Source organism: Phodopus roborovskii, unplaced genomic scaffold (assembly GCF_943737965.1).
Source record: "Phodopus roborovskii unplaced genomic scaffold, PHOROB, whole genome shotgun sequence".
Taxonomy (NCBI): domain Eukaryota; kingdom Metazoa; phylum Chordata; class Mammalia; order Rodentia; family Cricetidae; genus Phodopus; species Phodopus roborovskii.
In genome coordinates this window covers 5,632,473-5,646,023 of record NW_026126598.1, presented here as the reverse complement: position 1 = coordinate 5,646,023, position 13,551 = coordinate 5,632,473, and the positions used below count along the sequence as shown (strand labels likewise).

At 45.3% G+C, this 13,551-nt stretch overlaps 2 protein-coding genes across 2 annotated transcripts in view; one reads left to right on the top strand and one right to left on the bottom strand.

Moving 5' to 3' along the window:
• LOC127236882 (S-adenosyl-L-methionine-dependent tRNA 4-demethylwyosine synthase TYW1) overlaps positions 1 to 5,606 on the bottom strand; it is an 80,152-nt gene extending 74,546 nt beyond the window's left edge. The window contains exons 1-3 of the mRNA XM_051204807.1: positions 5,479 to 5,606; positions 3,967 to 4,097; positions 1,887 to 2,009 (exon numbers count right to left, since the gene is read on the bottom strand). Coding sequence (XP_051060764.1) covers positions 1,887 to 2,009; positions 3,967 to 4,097; positions 5,479 to 5,482 — 258 coding nt within the window. The 5' untranslated portion in view covers positions 5,483 to 5,606. The remainder of the gene's footprint in view (positions 1 to 1,886; positions 2,010 to 3,966; positions 4,098 to 5,478) is intronic.
• A 1,565-nt stretch (positions 5,607 to 7,171) lies between these two features.
• On the top strand, positions 7,172 to 13,504 carry Sbds (SBDS ribosome maturation factor). Its single transcript, XM_051204891.1, has 5 exons — positions 7,172 to 7,438; positions 8,425 to 8,554; positions 10,749 to 10,949; positions 11,183 to 11,347; positions 12,792 to 13,504. The coding sequence occupies exons 1-5, from the start codon at positions 7,311 to 7,313 to the stop codon at positions 12,918 to 12,920; spliced, it is 753 nt and encodes a 250-aa protein (XP_051060848.1). The 5' UTR covers positions 7,172 to 7,310; the 3' UTR covers positions 12,921 to 13,504.
• Positions 13,505 to 13,551: the final 47 nt, after the last annotated feature.

Genomic DNA, 13,551 nt, shown 5'->3' with positions numbered 1-13,551 from the left:
GGGTATGAGACACTAGGTGACAGATAGGAGAAAGCCCTGGAATCGATGTCTTGTCTGACAGAACCCAGGGAGGCTCTGAGCTGGAGTCAGCTATGGCAGAAGATGGAAGGGAGAAAACAGACAAGCAAGTTATTAATGCATGCAGGAAGATGCATACAGACAGCAGAGCTCAGGTGGCAGCTGCCCTCTACCCTCACATAACATACCTGTCAGCCCTCCCAAAACACAGGAACCAAATGCTTGAGGAAAGCTCAAGTCCCAGACAAGTTTTGACACCCGAGAAAAACACCCTCCTCTGCTTGGCAGTCCCAAGGCAAGGCCCCCTGTGACCCCTAACTGTCAGTTATGGGCACTTCACTGACTGGGAACTCACCATGCCAGCCACATTACAAGGAAGCCAACAGATGGACAGAACCCTAATCCTAAAGAAACTTCTGGCTTACTAGATGGATGGACAAGAGTCAGTAGAACATACAGACGGTGATGAGCACCATGGAAGAAAATACTCAGGTGAGTAGACAGAGCACAGGCTGGAGCCAGGAGAGTGCGCCTACCCTACACACAGTCTCATTTCAAACGCATTTATAAAATGTTAAGCAGTCCATCCTTGTTACTAAGCACAAAGTCTCTAAAACCCCTGAATTCGCTACCTTGCCAGTGACGTGACTCACCAAAGAGGGCCCTTAGATGGCTTCAGGATAGAGGCCGGTAGCCAGAAAAACCAACCATGTGACTAGAATTTAATTACCAATGGCCATCAATAAAAAGGAGTCATTATGTGATTAGTGTGTCAAGATAAAGCCTAAGAATTACTCAACAAAGGTCATTCTCTGGTACATAGAGAATTTGAGGTTGGCCTGGCATCAAAGAAAGGTGGTCTGGAAAAAAAAAAAAAAAAAAACCTTAAGATTCTGAATGGAGCCAGTGAGATAGCTCAGAGATTAAAGGCGCTTACTGCCAAACCACCCTCAACCCCAACACACACGGTAGAAGGGGACAACTGACTCCTGCCAGTTGTCCCTCTGGCACCCACATGTGTGCCCTTATACATGCTTATACACATACTAAAATGAATAAAAATGTTTAAATGAAATAACAGTATTATTCTGAACAAGCCACCTGAGACTGTGTCAAAACAAAACAGCTATTCTATATAATATCCACAAGAGGGCAGTAGAACCTTCTTTAGCCCTTGTTTTGTTTTATTGGTTTTGTATTTAATGATTCATTCTCATGTAAGCCTTACCCAGTCTTTTCCAAGAAAGCACTCAACAGCTGTAACCCCCATTCCAGGGAGGCAAGTGACATGTGAACCCAAGAAGAGAAGCCGACTGGACTCTGATTCACACATCTCCAGCTGGAATCTACAACCTCCCCTGCCTTTAGTACGCTGGCTGCATTGAACAGATATGTGAACTTGCCAGAGATGGGACCCATCCCTAACACCATCACTATGATCCACATTTTTCAGGCAGACATGCCACGGAAGCTATAAATGCAGCCTACCCAAAAAATAAAAAATTAAAAAAAAAAATCACAACTCCCTTCATTTCCAATGTCTGGTAATTGTTTTCTACCTCGTGGTGAGGTTCTCACATAAGAGATTACAATGTCATGTCACAATGTCACAGGGTTGGATGTGCCTGAAGTCCATGTCCTATCCCCACAGGCAGAATCCCCCCAGAGGCAGACAAGGGTTTCGGGGCCCTTTGAGACCAGGACCCAGACACTGGGCCCAACAGAAGGAAGCCATCCACCATTCCAGGAAGGAACAAAGTGAGAAGGAAAGACCAGAAGACTGATGAAACTCGCTGCTAAAAAGAGGGTTTCTGGAATTTTCTTTAAAGGTTAGAAACCAAAGAAGATGCACTGTGCAAAGTCCTCACCTTGGCAGTGCCGGTCTGTGATCCGTAGAAAATCTTCACTCCAGACAAGTGTGTCTGCTTTTTCTGCAGGGAGAGCGAGCTGTCGGGAGCCCCTAGGATACTTTTCTCCTGGGAGCGAATGACCTTGAAGATAAACAAGAGAAAGGAATCCATTAAGATCCTCCCTCATAAAACTTACAAAGACTCCTGCTCTGTGGTTCTCTTCATCTTCCTGTGTGTGCCCCTCAACTCATCCTCTTGATCTAACTGCACACAACAAAAGGCAGGACTCACCTTTTTCAAACTTACATGATGTCCATTCCCTGCAGAGGAAAGCTGTAACTTACTTATGGAGGACTGGTTCCAGGACAGATGGACACACACACACAGCTGCAGGACCTCTTCCCTTAGGGAGATGTACACAGTGTGTACCCCTCCACAGGGGACTCCAACAATAAACCATTCCACTGAAGGCCAACCTGCAAACCTCAGAGCAGCCCCCCAACCTGAAAGCGCCGCCCCAGAATGGAAGACAACGTCCCTACAGCTGCATGGATGGGATCCTCTGCTCAGGTAACCCTGAACAATCTGTAGATTCTGGCACCTTCCATAACCACAAGGTTATGTGCAATCAGAACAACATTACATGCAAATGGCCTAGAGGAATGAGGTTGGGGGAAGCGACGGGAATCTTCCCTGGGTCACCGGCTGCCCCTCCACCTGTGAGGGAAAGCCAACAGTCACCGGAGGCCTCTTGCAGGCATTCAGTCACAGGCTCTGATGAAGACAGCTGTTACACTCAAGAGGATGACACACACGCACACGCGCACACACACACACACACACACACACACACACACACACACACACTCTTGAGGGGCCACATGTGAGTCAAATGTCCATGGAGGATAGAAGAGGGAGTTGGATCCCTTAATACTGGAGTTAAAGGCAGTTATGAGTCACGTGACATGGGTGCTGGAGCAGCATGGATCCTCTGCAAGAGCGGCACAGGTTATTAACTGCAGAGCCCTCTCTCCAGTCCAGCTTCTTTATGTGGGCTCTGGAGACTGAACTCAGGTTGTCAGGTTTGCATGGCAAGTACATCTCCCCAGTCCATTTGCCAAATAATTTCTATTCTTCAGCATAACCCTGAAAACCACCAGGAGTTGGAGGGCCAACTGTACATTCTTATGTGAGGAAAGAGTATCCTAATCCCTGAATGGTGCATAACAACTTTACTTTTCTCTCCTTTATTTTTGTTTATTTATTGTTTGGGTTTGCTCTTTTGAGACAGGGTCTCTCTACGGAGCCCTGGCTGTCCTGGAACTAGCTCTGTAGATCAGGCTGACCTCAAATTCAGAGATCCACCTGCCTCTGCCTCCTGGGTGCTAGGATTAAAGGCGTGCGCCACCACACCCAGCTAAAAATCTTCTTGTTTCAGACTTAGTCCATTCTAAAAGACTGTAAAATCTTATGAGGAAAAAAAAAAACTCAAGGCATTAAAATGAAATCTAGACAATGGGGGGAGGGGATGAAAGGTGAGGAGGGAGGGGAAACTGGTTGGGATGTAAAATAAATTAATAAATTAATTTTTTTTAAAAAAAAAATCTAGACAAAAAAAAAAAAAATGTGATTTAATGTTCCTGTGAGCATTAGGCATGTTGATGCTTGCTGGTAATCTTACCATTCAGGAGGTAGAGGCAGGAAGATGCCCAGACTTCAAGGCTAGTTGACTCCATAATGTGTAGCAGGCCAGCCAGGGATACATAACAGAACTCTCTCACATGCTATATGGGTAAGTGGGCAAAGTCCCTGTGGCCAAGCCTGATGACTCGAGATCACTCTTTGGAACCTACATGATGGAAGGAACCAACTCCTACAAGCATATACTCGGCCTGCAGAGGACCCCAGATTGGTTCCCAGCATCTATATTCAGCTACTGTAACTCCTACTCCAGGAAGATCCAATGCCCTCTTCTGGCCTCCACAGTCACTGCACTCACTCATGTGCATATGCCCACACATATGCACCTAACTTTAAAAAAAAAAAAAAAAAAAGTTTTAAAGAGAGAGGTTAAAAAAAAACAAACTACCACAATTACCTGCTTCTTGATGACAACCTGGACACAGATCCAAAGGGTAACTCCCAGAGCACAGCCCAGATAGATGTAGAACCTATGCATCCATAGCAACAGCAAAGGCGAAGAAAAGTCCCACACATCCAGAGGAGGACCTGAGTTTTAAAAAACACATAGGTATAACAATGCATATAGCCACACACACACAAAAATATCCATCAGTGTTTTACAAATTAAAAGAAACGCGGTAGTGGTGGCGGCACACGCCTTTAATCCCAGTCTCGGGAGGCATACTTCATGGCCAGCCTGATCTACAGAGTGAGCACCTGGACAGCCAACACTTAACAGTGAAACGCTGTCTTGAAAAATAAAAATACAGAAATAATTAAAAGCAAACTTCATATTCAACAATCTGAGAAATTTCGATGGCTGATTTATTTTTGGTTGAAACAAGATTTCATTATGGAGACGGGGCCACACTCAAACTTACAACAATCCATCCAAACAGTGCCATGCCTGCCCTTGTTTATTTGTTTATTTTATGAGACAGGACCTCTCTAACTCTGGCTATCCTAGAATGAACTTATGAACACCAGGTTGGTCTCAAAGTTACAGAAATCCACCTGCTTCTGCCTTCTAAGTGTTGGAACTACAGGCATGTACCACAATGCCCAGTCCCCTGATATTTTTGTTTATTCTTTTTACTTCTAGTTATGTATAGGCATGTATACCTGCATATGTTCACGTACACATATGCATATATGCAATGAGCCCTGGAGACCAGAGGCACTAGATCCCTTGAAGCTGGAGTTACAGTTGGTTGTGAATGCTAGGAACTAAACTCCAGTCTTCTGGAAAAGTGGCAAGTGTCTTTAACCACTGAGCAATCCCTCCAGCCCACACCTGACCTTTTTTTTTTTTTTTTTTTTTTTTGAGGTTTGCCTTAAACACTGAAGCTGAAATTTCAAAGGACTTGAAACCTTTGAAATTTAGGGTTTACACGTGCTTTTCAACAGATCCAGAAGTCTCTATATGTGTATAAGGAGGAAGTCATTTATTTATTTGTTTATTTATTTATTTTCCTTCTGAGGTAAGGCCAGTTTCCTTCAAAACATATCTCTTAGTCCCAGAAAGGCAGTTCGCAGTAGTGACTGTCCCCTGGTAATATGTGCAATTAAGTAGGCTGAGGCAGGAGGTACACTGTAAATTTGAAGGGCTACGTGACAATTTCCTAAGCCCTCGGGTAGTACGTTCCAAGTCAGCCTCAACTACGTTCCGAGTGCCAAGACAGTTGCTACATAAATGAGTGTCAGACCTAGGCTACAAGGTGAGTCCCAGTCTCCTGAGCTACACAGTAAGTTCTAGCTCAACCTGGGACACAAAACAAAACCCTTTCTGAAGAAAAACAAAAATATAATGAAACGACAAAGAGAAAAATAAAATGAAAACAAAATGACATCGAATGTAACAACCTACGGCCCCTGAGTGAGAAGGGAAGCTCCAGCCCGCCCGAGACCCTGGCCAGCCCGGCCTCACCCATCCTCCGCGGAGCCCAAGCCCCACAGGACACCAGCAAACGCAGAAAGCGCGGGCCTGCGAGCAGAAAGACCGGGTTCACAGAACTAAGGCAGCCATGCCGTCGGCAGGCCCGCTCGCATTGGCCGCAGAGGGCGGAGGCGGGCCCAGGAGAAAACGAAGCTAGCGGAAGCGCAAAACTCCTCTCTGATTGGCTTAGATGAGAAAGGGGCGGGACCAGAGAGAGAGGCCCGGCTCGTAATGCTGGGTAGATGGCGGAGCGCTTCCTGTACTTCTCGGATTGGCTCAGAGTAGAAAGGGGCGGGCCTGTGGGCAGCTCAGTCCAGAGCTGGAGGCTCAAAAGCGAGCGTCCTCCCGGCTCCACTCCGTCTCGCTAAGAATGGGAAAGGGCGTGACGCAGCAAAGTCACTATCAAGAAATGAATGACAGCCTGGTGTGGTGATGCAGACCTTTAATCTTAGCACCCAGGAGGCAGAGGCAGGCTGATCTCTGTGAGTTCATAGTTCGAAGCCAGCGTTGTCTATGTCATGAGTTCCAGGACATACCTAGGTCAGGGCTATGTAGGAAGACCCTGTCTCAAAATGAATGAAATGATTGACCGCTCAGTGTCACAAGCCTATAATTCCAGAGCTCTTGAGGCCGAGGCAGGAGGATCACGAGATTCAGGATAACTACTCTTTGGAGCAAGAGTTTCACGTGTATCCCTGCCTGGCCTGTAACTTGCTATGTGGAGTAAACTGGCTTCGAATTTACAAAGTGACTAGCTTACCTCTGCCTCCTGAGTGCATAGGCCACTACGCCGGGCCAAAAGAATTATTAAATGAGAAGAAAAGAAAGAGGAATCTTAGGTGGAAATAACAAAACACAGACTAAAGGGGCCAGGTGTAGGAGCACATTCTTCTAATCCCAATACTTGAGACTGAGGCAGGAAGATCGTCTGTGAGTTAGAGACCAGCCTGGGCTACATAGTGAGACTTTGTTTCAAAATAACAAGCAAAAAAAGGACATTGACTATAGTGTGCAGTTCAGGTGTGGGGGCTCATTTGCATCGTGACTGTAGCAGGCAAGCAGGCATTGTTTAGGTGTGGAAAGTAGAATATGAAATGAATCTTAGATGATACTGAAGTTTTAGAGTAAATGTATCTGGGAGTGTCTGCTAAGAGTATATATACTTAAGTATTTAAGGCTAAAACCATACGATGATATACTTTGAGAGGGGTGATGAGACAGGGTCTGAAGTAGCCCAGGCTGAACGCAAACTCCATGTGTATGTGATGATGACCTTGAACTCCTGATACCATATCTATACCTGCAAAATTCTGGGATTACAGGTGAGGACCATCACACACCTGGCGATCTGCTTTAAAATAAAATAAAAAGAGGGAGGATAAAATAAAAATGGAAGCAGGTTAATAATTATTGAAGCAAGACGATGGAAGCTCGTTACACTGTTTTTTCTCCTTTTCCACTAAAATCCTGCTTCAGAGGTTAAAATGAATGCTGCTCCTAAACTCCACAGAACTGTTCAACTGGAACACTATGTTTCCGTCCGGCCAATAGGAGTTACGGGCGCATGTAAATGACATCATCGAAGACGCCTTCCTCTGAGGGCGGAGATAGATGCCGTAAAAGCCACGCCGCGCAGGCGTAGTTGCTTTTTTAGCTTTTGCCGGGCAAGTACGCCGCCTGACGCAGGCGCAGTAGGGTACTCGGGTGCGCAGTGACTGCTGCCCAAGTGTAGGTTAGCAAGAGCCTAGCATTGCTGGGGTTCTCGCGCCGCCGGGTCGTTACAGCCGAGCACTTGGAGATCCCGAGGTCTGTGAGCAGCCGCCATGTCCATCTTCACCCCCACCAACCAGATCAGACTGACCAATGTGGCCGTGGTGCGGATGAAGCGGGCAGGGAAGCGCTTCGAAATCGCCTGCTATAAAAACAAGGTCGTCGGCTGGCGGAGTGGCGTGTGAGTGTGATCCTGTGCCCAGAGTCCAGCGAACGGGCCACCCAGAGGCCCGGCTTCCCTAACCCCTGAGAGCAATGGGTACCTTTCAGGCCTGGTTTGCTTGATTCGAACCGGCTTCTGGTTTGGGGTTTTGTTGGTATCAAAAACTACCAACTAGAAACTCCGTCATAGCTGGGCCTGGTGGCCTAGGCCTGTAATCCCAGCGCTCAGGAGAGTGAGGCAGGAGGATTGCTGCGAGTTCCCGGCCTGGAACTAATGTGTGTGATTCTGTCTCGCTAAACAAAAAGCTGCGACAAGAAGCCCCGACATTAAGGGGGTGGGGGCGCTTCTTGGATAAGTGATTAAGATGGGAATCTGAGAGTACAAATACTATCACAAAGAAAAGAAACTTACTGTGGTCATTTTCCTGAAATGGTAATCGAGAAGCCAATTCTACAAATACTGAAATTTGTACAGCAGATGTCACATATACACCCCTCAGAATCTCTAGTTTTTATCAAAGTGTGTGTGTAGTTAGTTCTTCACTACTGCCATCTAGGGACAGATATTCCATGATGGAAGCCTTCAGCACCACGCCCCACCACACCCTGAGTTTCCTTACATAAAACAGTGACGTGGTTTTTGTGGGGGGGTTTTCCCCCCCTCTGTGATTAAGTGGAAGAATATAGATACTATCCAGAGTTTGAGGTTTGAGATTCTTCCTGCACAGATAGTCCCTGGGAAAGAGAGAGAGAGTATTGTTTCTCTTTTGTGGTTTTGGTGTTTTGAAAGGTTTCAAGTAGCACAGCACAAACTATATATCTGAGGCTGTCCTTGAACTCCCGGTTTTCCTGCCTCCACCTCCTAAACGCTGGATTACAGATGGGCAAATCACACCCAACTTGCAGCACTTGCCATGTATCTTGTTGCCATCCTGTATTTAAATGTGAATGGATTTCCAACTGTCCAGTGAATTCATATAGGACTTTCTCTCCTGCCCTTTCAAGGGAAAAAGACCTTGATGAAGTTCTGCAGACCCACTCAGTGTTTGTAAATGTTTCCAAAGGTCAGGTTGCCAAGAAGGAAGATCTCATCAGTGCATTTGGGACAGATGACCAGACTGAAATCTGTAAGCAGGTAGGTTCTGCCAGCTGCAGCATAACACATTCCCATGCTCATAGGCAACATCAGGACCTCTGTTCTTGATGAGTTTTTGCTGTTTTAGCAATTTTCTAGTTTTATGTTGTTGGAAGATTTGGGAGGTTTGTACAGTGTTTATTTGTTTTGAGATGACGGGGTCTCACTATGTATCTCCAGCTAACATCAGACTTAAACGAATAGACATGCTGGCCTGGAACTTCTGATCCTTCTGCATCACGTTACCTCGCCCAGCTCCAGTAAAACATGGGGCAGGGGGGTGGGTATCAGTATATCACTATGTAGCTCTCTCTGGCTGGCCTGGAACTCATTATGTAGACTAAGCTGGCCTCAGATTTATAGTGATCCACCTGCCTCTGCCTCCTGAATGCTAGAATTAAAGATGTTCACCACTATGCCCAGCTGACTTGTTTTTGTTTGTTTTTATGTCTGTGTGTATCAACAAGTGAATGTGCACATTTGTGCACGGTGCCTGCAGAGACCAGAAAACTGGATTAGATTCCCCTGGACCTGGAGATATTAGTGTTTGTCAGCCCCCTGGTGTGTGTGCTGGGAATTGAGCTCCAACCATCAAAAAGAGCAGCAAGCACTCCACTGTGCCTTCTCTCTAGCCCCTCCAGGACAACTTTAACACAAACTTTCGATTTCCTTATGCTGCTTTAATTTCAAGGAATACCAATTACAGTATTAATAGGCGTCTATTTACCATGAATACACAGCTTTATTAAAACAGCAAAAACCAAGAGGAATGAGAGGTTGAAATAGCTTTATTGTTGCAAACAGATAGCAATTCAACATCCAGGTTGAAGAGAATGCTGGGAGGAGACAGCAATGGAATAGCTTGCTGTGGTGGAAAGGGCCTCTTCATAGGCAAAAGGGGTGCGTGTGCCCCAGCTTCTCAAGTCCTCTCGCCCTTTTCAGGATGGTGAGGGTTACCCCATTTAAGTGGAAGTATGCAGTCTGATCCTCTTCAAGCTGACAAAGGTCTCTCAAAATGTAGAGGATAGACAGGAAAGAACTTTCCATTTCTGGATAAGCGTGCTTTGTGTCTTGGTAGTCCTCTTGGTCTTTCTCACAGTGAAAGCCGGTTGTTCTGTCTGAGGGTTCTTCTGGTGTTCAGTGGCTTCCCTGTAACTGCTGATAGTTTTCAAAGCATCTCTGGCAGTTTTAAGTAAAGGCTGGAGGGGCACTGAAACTTGCAACTTCCATCCTAAGGCCTTGACACTGGACCCCAGCTTCAGCCCTTAGGAGCACATGACTGCCTGCTTCTCCATCTGAAAAAAAGAGCCAGCTAACCATCCTGGGGTACCCCAAACACATACATTTGTTTTTGTGTTTGGAGACAAAGGGAACCACCGAGTCCAGCTTCTCCCCCCCCCTTCCCAGATTTTTAAATCAAACTTTAGAAATTAACTTTTCTGATAAATCAGCTCTTTTACCTCACTGTGCTTCCCGTCCCCCACCCCAGACTCTGTATCTCTTGCTGACGTGGAATTTGCTATGCTCACCAGGCTGCCATCAAACTCAGAGATCCACTTGCCTCTGTCTGCCTCCTGAAGTTGTTTTGTGGTGGTTCTGAGGATTGAACCCAGGGCCTTTTATTTTTCCTCCTTATGTCATGCCTCTAGAACAGTGGTTTTCAATCTTCCTATTGCATCGACCCTTTAACGCAGTTCCTCACATTGTGGTGACCCCCAACCATAACACTATTTCATTGCTACATCAAAACTGTAATTTTGCTACTGTTAAGGATCATAATGTAAGCCAGGCTGTGGTAGCCCACGCTTTTAATCCAAGCACACAAGAGGCAGAGGCAGGTGGGTCTCTTGAGTTCAAGGCCAGTCTTGAGTGAGTTCCAGGATAACCAGGGCTATGAAGAGAAACCCTGTATCAAACAAACAAACAAATAAATAAAAGTCATAATATAAATATCGGATATATAAGATATCTTATATGGGGTTTGACCCACAGATTGAGAACTGCTCTAATTGGATTTTTCTCTCCTTTTGTTGCCTGGCCCAGAAGCAGGCTCTTGGAGTAGCTTATAATCCTGTGCTGGATGTAGGCAGCACATGATTCTGCGTGAGCAGCTGCAGAGGACAAAAGTAGAAAAAATAAAGACATAAAAGATAACTAAAACTGATGGGATATTCTATGTGTTCTGCCATTTTAGATTCTGACTAAAGGAGAAGTTCAAGTGTCAGATAAAGAACGGCACACACAGCTGGAGCAGATGTTTAGGGATATTGCAACCATTGTGGCAGACAAGTGTGTGAACCCAGAAACAAAAAGACCCTACACAGTAATCCTCATCGAGAGAGCCATGAAGGACATCCACTACTCAGTCAAGCCCAACAAGAGCACGAAGCAGCAGGTGAGTGAACACTCCCAGCCTGTGACGGTGCTTTCTTCCAAAGCAGACGATTCCTTTATTTCCATTTCACAAAATGAGACATCTCATTTCTCCAGGTTTTTCTAAGATTGCTTGTGTAGCCATGACGCCACTGGCATAATGTAGCCGTGTGGAAACTGCTTTGCTCGTGTCCGACATGAGAGTTAGTGCAGCACAAAACTAAATACCAAACACTCCCCGTTATGTCTTGAAAGGCCTTGGAAGTGATAAAGCAGTTAAAAGAGAAGATAAAGATAGAGCGTGCCCACATGCGATTGCGCTTCATCCTGCCAATAAATGAAGGCAAGAAGCTGAAGGAAAAGCTGAAGCCACTGATGAAGGTCGTGGAGAGTGAGGACTACAGCCAGCAGCTGGAGATTGTAAGATGATGGCGGTGGGGAGCCAGTGGTGCAGCCTGGGCCCCAAGATTATAATGTTGACACATTATTCTCAGCTTCATTTTACCAGACATTTTCTGATCAGAAATACTGTATTTCTTACTTTTGCATAGCTGTGACCCAAATATTTGAGAGAACGGAATAAGGAAGGAAGGTTTGTTTTGGCTCAGTCTGAGAAGGTTCGGTTCATGGCTGCTTGGCCTCATGTTCTTGGGCAGAACAGGAAAGAGAAGAGGGAATGGGGGAAGGGAGACCAGGTGCACCTTACAGAGACAGGTCCCCAGAGATCCACCTCCTCCATGTAGACCTTACCTCCTCAAGTTTCCAGACTTGGCAAATTAGTATCACCAGCTACTGGGGACATTTCACATTCAAATTATGTAATATTAAGCTAACATGTCAAGATGTAAGTAGGACACTGCACACACAAGATTTTGTTTGCTTCTTAGGTATTCATAATAGAATTATGTTGGTTGTGTTTGTTTTCTTTTAAGTAATAAGGTATATTTTACAACAAGTCTTCTACTATGGGACAACTAATAAAGTAGAGCCGTGTGATGCACACTTGTCATCCCAGCACTCAGGAGTTAGAGGCAGGAGAATTGTGAGTTCAAGGTCATCCTTAGCTATACAATAAATGTGAGACTAGAAGTTACCATCTTTCTTTTTACCAGAACATATTTTAAGCATTAGCAATAAGAGCATTTATTGCCTGGTTATGGGTGGTTACTCTAGAGAGAAACAGTGTACCAGCACTGTGAACCCACTGTGGCTTCTCGGTGTGTCTACTCCTCAGGTGGAGGTGACTGTCACTGACCTATAGGGGTCTAATTTAGTGGTTCTCAACCTTTGTAATGCTGCGACCCTTTAATACAGTTTGTCATGGTATGGTGACCACACGCATACACACCATAACCTTATTTTCATTGCTATTTCATAACTGTAACTCTACTACTGTTACGCATCATGATGTAAGTATCTGTTTTCCAATGGTCTTAGATGACCTCAGGGGTCACGACCCACAGATTGAGAATTGTTCCTCTGATACTAGATTTCAGCCTGGAGAGGACCATAGTCTGCTACAACCCCTTTAGTTTACAGCTGGGGAATCTGAGTGTGTCTTTAATAGGAGTGAGGTGCTAGGGATTGAACCCAGGGCTTTAACTCTAGGCTGATGCTGGCTCTTACTACTGTGAGCTGCAGCACTGGCAAGGTGAATTTTTAGACAGGAGTGAGTGCCTTTCCCTAAGGCCAACAACAGATGCTTAGCAGCAGGGCTGAAAACCAGGCCTTGCTTGCTGCCCTGGCCTCCACTGTGTGAACAACACCTAGAACACAGCCATAGATCTGCCCTGAGCATTCAAGCTGACTTTAAACTGTGCTGTTACCCATCCTCCCTTGGTAAACAGCTACGTCATCATTGCAGGTATGTCTCGTCGACCCTGGCTGCTTCAGAGAAATCGATGAGCTAATAAAAAAGGAAACCAGAGGCAAGGGTTCTCTGGAAGTGCTCAGTCTGAAGGACGTGGAGGAAGGAGATGAGAAATTCGAATGACACTGTCCAGCTCCTCAGCTGGAACACAACAGAGGACATTAGTTCCCAGCAGCAGCAGTTTGTTTTTGTGACCTGCCAAAAGCCCAGCGATGTGTCACTTTCCCATCCTGTGTTAAACATTTACCTAGGTACTGGGTGTTTTTTTGTTGTAAACTGGGGTTTCCAGAAAAAATGACAAACCCAAAATACAGTGTCCAGAACAGCCTTTCACTGCTGTCCGTGCCTTTACAGTCCCACAGGAAAGATCAGGGACGTGGGTAGGAAGGTGGATTTAGTATGTGCTAAGTCATTGGAGAGGGGTCGGTATAGCAAAGAGGAGTGTTTGCTGGGATGAAGGTGTGGTGCTTTGCATAATAAAGTCCCGGTCTGGGGTGTGAGCTTGGAGAAGACTTCCTGGTTCCTACATGTAGACGCATAATGACTAGGGAAAATATGAATTTTTAAATTTTCAACAAATATGGCACCACAACTGACTTAGATTATTCTTGGTAAAATATATAGTCATTTAATACTAATTCTCAAAAGTTTAATATATGTTAGTATAGCTAAAATGATATATAATCAATAAAACTTATTTTTATTAAGCTCTGGCTTGCCTTTCTAGACAGCTTCCTTTTTGTTCTGGTTTTTG